The sequence below is a fragment of the Magnolia sinica genome, chromosome 6, assembly GCF_029962835.1.
Source record: "Magnolia sinica isolate HGM2019 chromosome 6, MsV1, whole genome shotgun sequence".
NCBI lineage: Eukaryota > Viridiplantae > Streptophyta > Magnoliopsida > Magnoliales > Magnoliaceae > Magnolia > Magnolia sinica.
Window position 1 is genome coordinate 48,090,997 of NC_080578.1, and position 1,813 is coordinate 48,092,809.

Here is a 1,813-nt window from a genome sequence, read left to right on the forward strand (position 1 = left end):
CCTTAAAATAAGTTGGAAAAACATATGGACGGCGTGGATATACAATGAATACATCGAGGGGTAGGCCTTATGGTCAGCATCTCACCTACAGTTCCGATGTTTCACCGAAGTTCGCTCTGACGGTGTTCTCATCCGAACCTTCCATTCGATTCCACGTGGCAGGACTACCGAGTTCCGTGCACCTCACTCTAGATGCCATTCAAGTCTGAAGTCTGAAATCAAGAAAGCGAGTAATAGCGCGTAGAGAGGAAATCAACGGAAGAGAAAAGTACATTTTCCCTATAGCCCTCATCTCTCGAAGACAAATTCAATTGCAGAGGCCACCGACGGACTGCTAAGATCCCATTTTCGAACCAAGACAACCTGGACAGGTAGACCCCAGGTTCCTCCTATAAAACATGGGACAAAAACGTACGAGATAGTTCGTTACACCATTTCCCCAGCGGTAGTCCAGCAATGGCGCTAGGCATGGCACTCGGTGGTCCGCAGCACCACCAAAGAGGGTATTCGGATGAAGAAGAGATATTGAGGAGGAGAAACGAGGAGCTGGAGAAGGAGCTGAAGGAGATCTTGGAGAGGGAGAAGAAGGTGAGGGAGGAGATAGAGAAAACGAAGGAGAGATTGATAGTGGTAGAAGAGGCGGAGGAGAGGCTGTGTTTTCAGCTGGGGGAGCAAGAGGCTGAGTCCTTCTACCAGGCACGTGCTTATCACGTGGAGATCAGGTCGTTGAAGGAGCAGCTCTCGCAAGCTCGCAAGCTGATTCAGTCCGCAACCGCTCTCAAAGATCAGCCGTAGATATTAAGGATGTCTCTTTCTTGCTTTCCTCTCCTCCCATCTGTTGGCTGTATATTTCCATTCATGGATTATAAATCATTATGTAAATGAGAGGTCCACATGTTTCTTCTATTAAGGATTACACGGACGCGGAACTTCCTGCGCTGGGAAGCTAGGTCGGGCCCACTACGATGTTTGTGAGAAATCCATTCAGTCCTATCTGTTTTTCTAGATCATTTTAGGACGTGAGACCAAAATTCGGATGGATCCAAAACTAAAAGAGGCCATACGTGAGGGAAAATAGGGAAAAGAAATGCTCACCGTTGAAACCTTACTAGCCTCCAACTTGATGTTTATATGCCATCCAATTCGTTTATAAGGTCATTCCCACTGGAATGAACTGAAAACACAAAAAGCTTAGCATGATGCAAAAGTTTTTTAGCCATATGAATGTTGCAATGGTGGTTGCTAAATCCCCACTTTTTCGTACCGGATGGCTCACTTGAGTTTTTGATACACCTAATTTTTTTTGTTACGTGTATTAAAATGAACTCTCCAAACAGATGGACAGGGTATATTCTGACAAACATCACAGTGGCCCCTACCTAACTTCCCCGCGCAGGAGATCCCCGGTAAAGCCTTTGGCAGGAAATCCGCGTCCGGATTATTCATAGCTCGGAGAGTGCACCATCGGATTTACCGTTTGCAATAGCGGGCCCATGATCCAATGATTAAAACTCGAAAGGGATGGGACCGACCCATGCACCAGAGGTCACCTGTCTGCGGATGCGGATTGCTCGTCCTGCTAAAGCCTTTTGCATAAAGTCACTGGGCCACCGTGATGTTTATGAGAAATTCACTCTGTCAATCCGTTTTGCCGGATCATGAGACTAAAAATCGGTTGATTCAAAACTCAAGGTGGCCATACGACAGGGGAAACTGGAGAAAGAGCTCTCACTTCCACGGCGATGAAGTGAAAACAGCGAAAACTTGGCTGCATACAAAAATTTTGTGGCCATACAAATGTTTCAATGGTGGT

General features: G+C 46.4%; 1 protein-coding gene across 1 annotated transcript; it reads left to right on the top strand.

The window, feature by feature from the left end:
- The first annotated feature begins 366 nt into the window (after positions 1-366).
- On the top strand, positions 367-906 carry LOC131250025 (protein RESPONSE TO LOW SULFUR 3-like). Its single transcript, XM_058250710.1, has one exon. The coding sequence runs from the start codon at positions 457-459 to the stop codon at positions 793-795; it is 339 nt and encodes a 112-aa protein (XP_058106693.1). The 5' UTR covers positions 367-456; the 3' UTR covers positions 796-906.
- Positions 907-1,813: the final 907 nt, after the last annotated feature.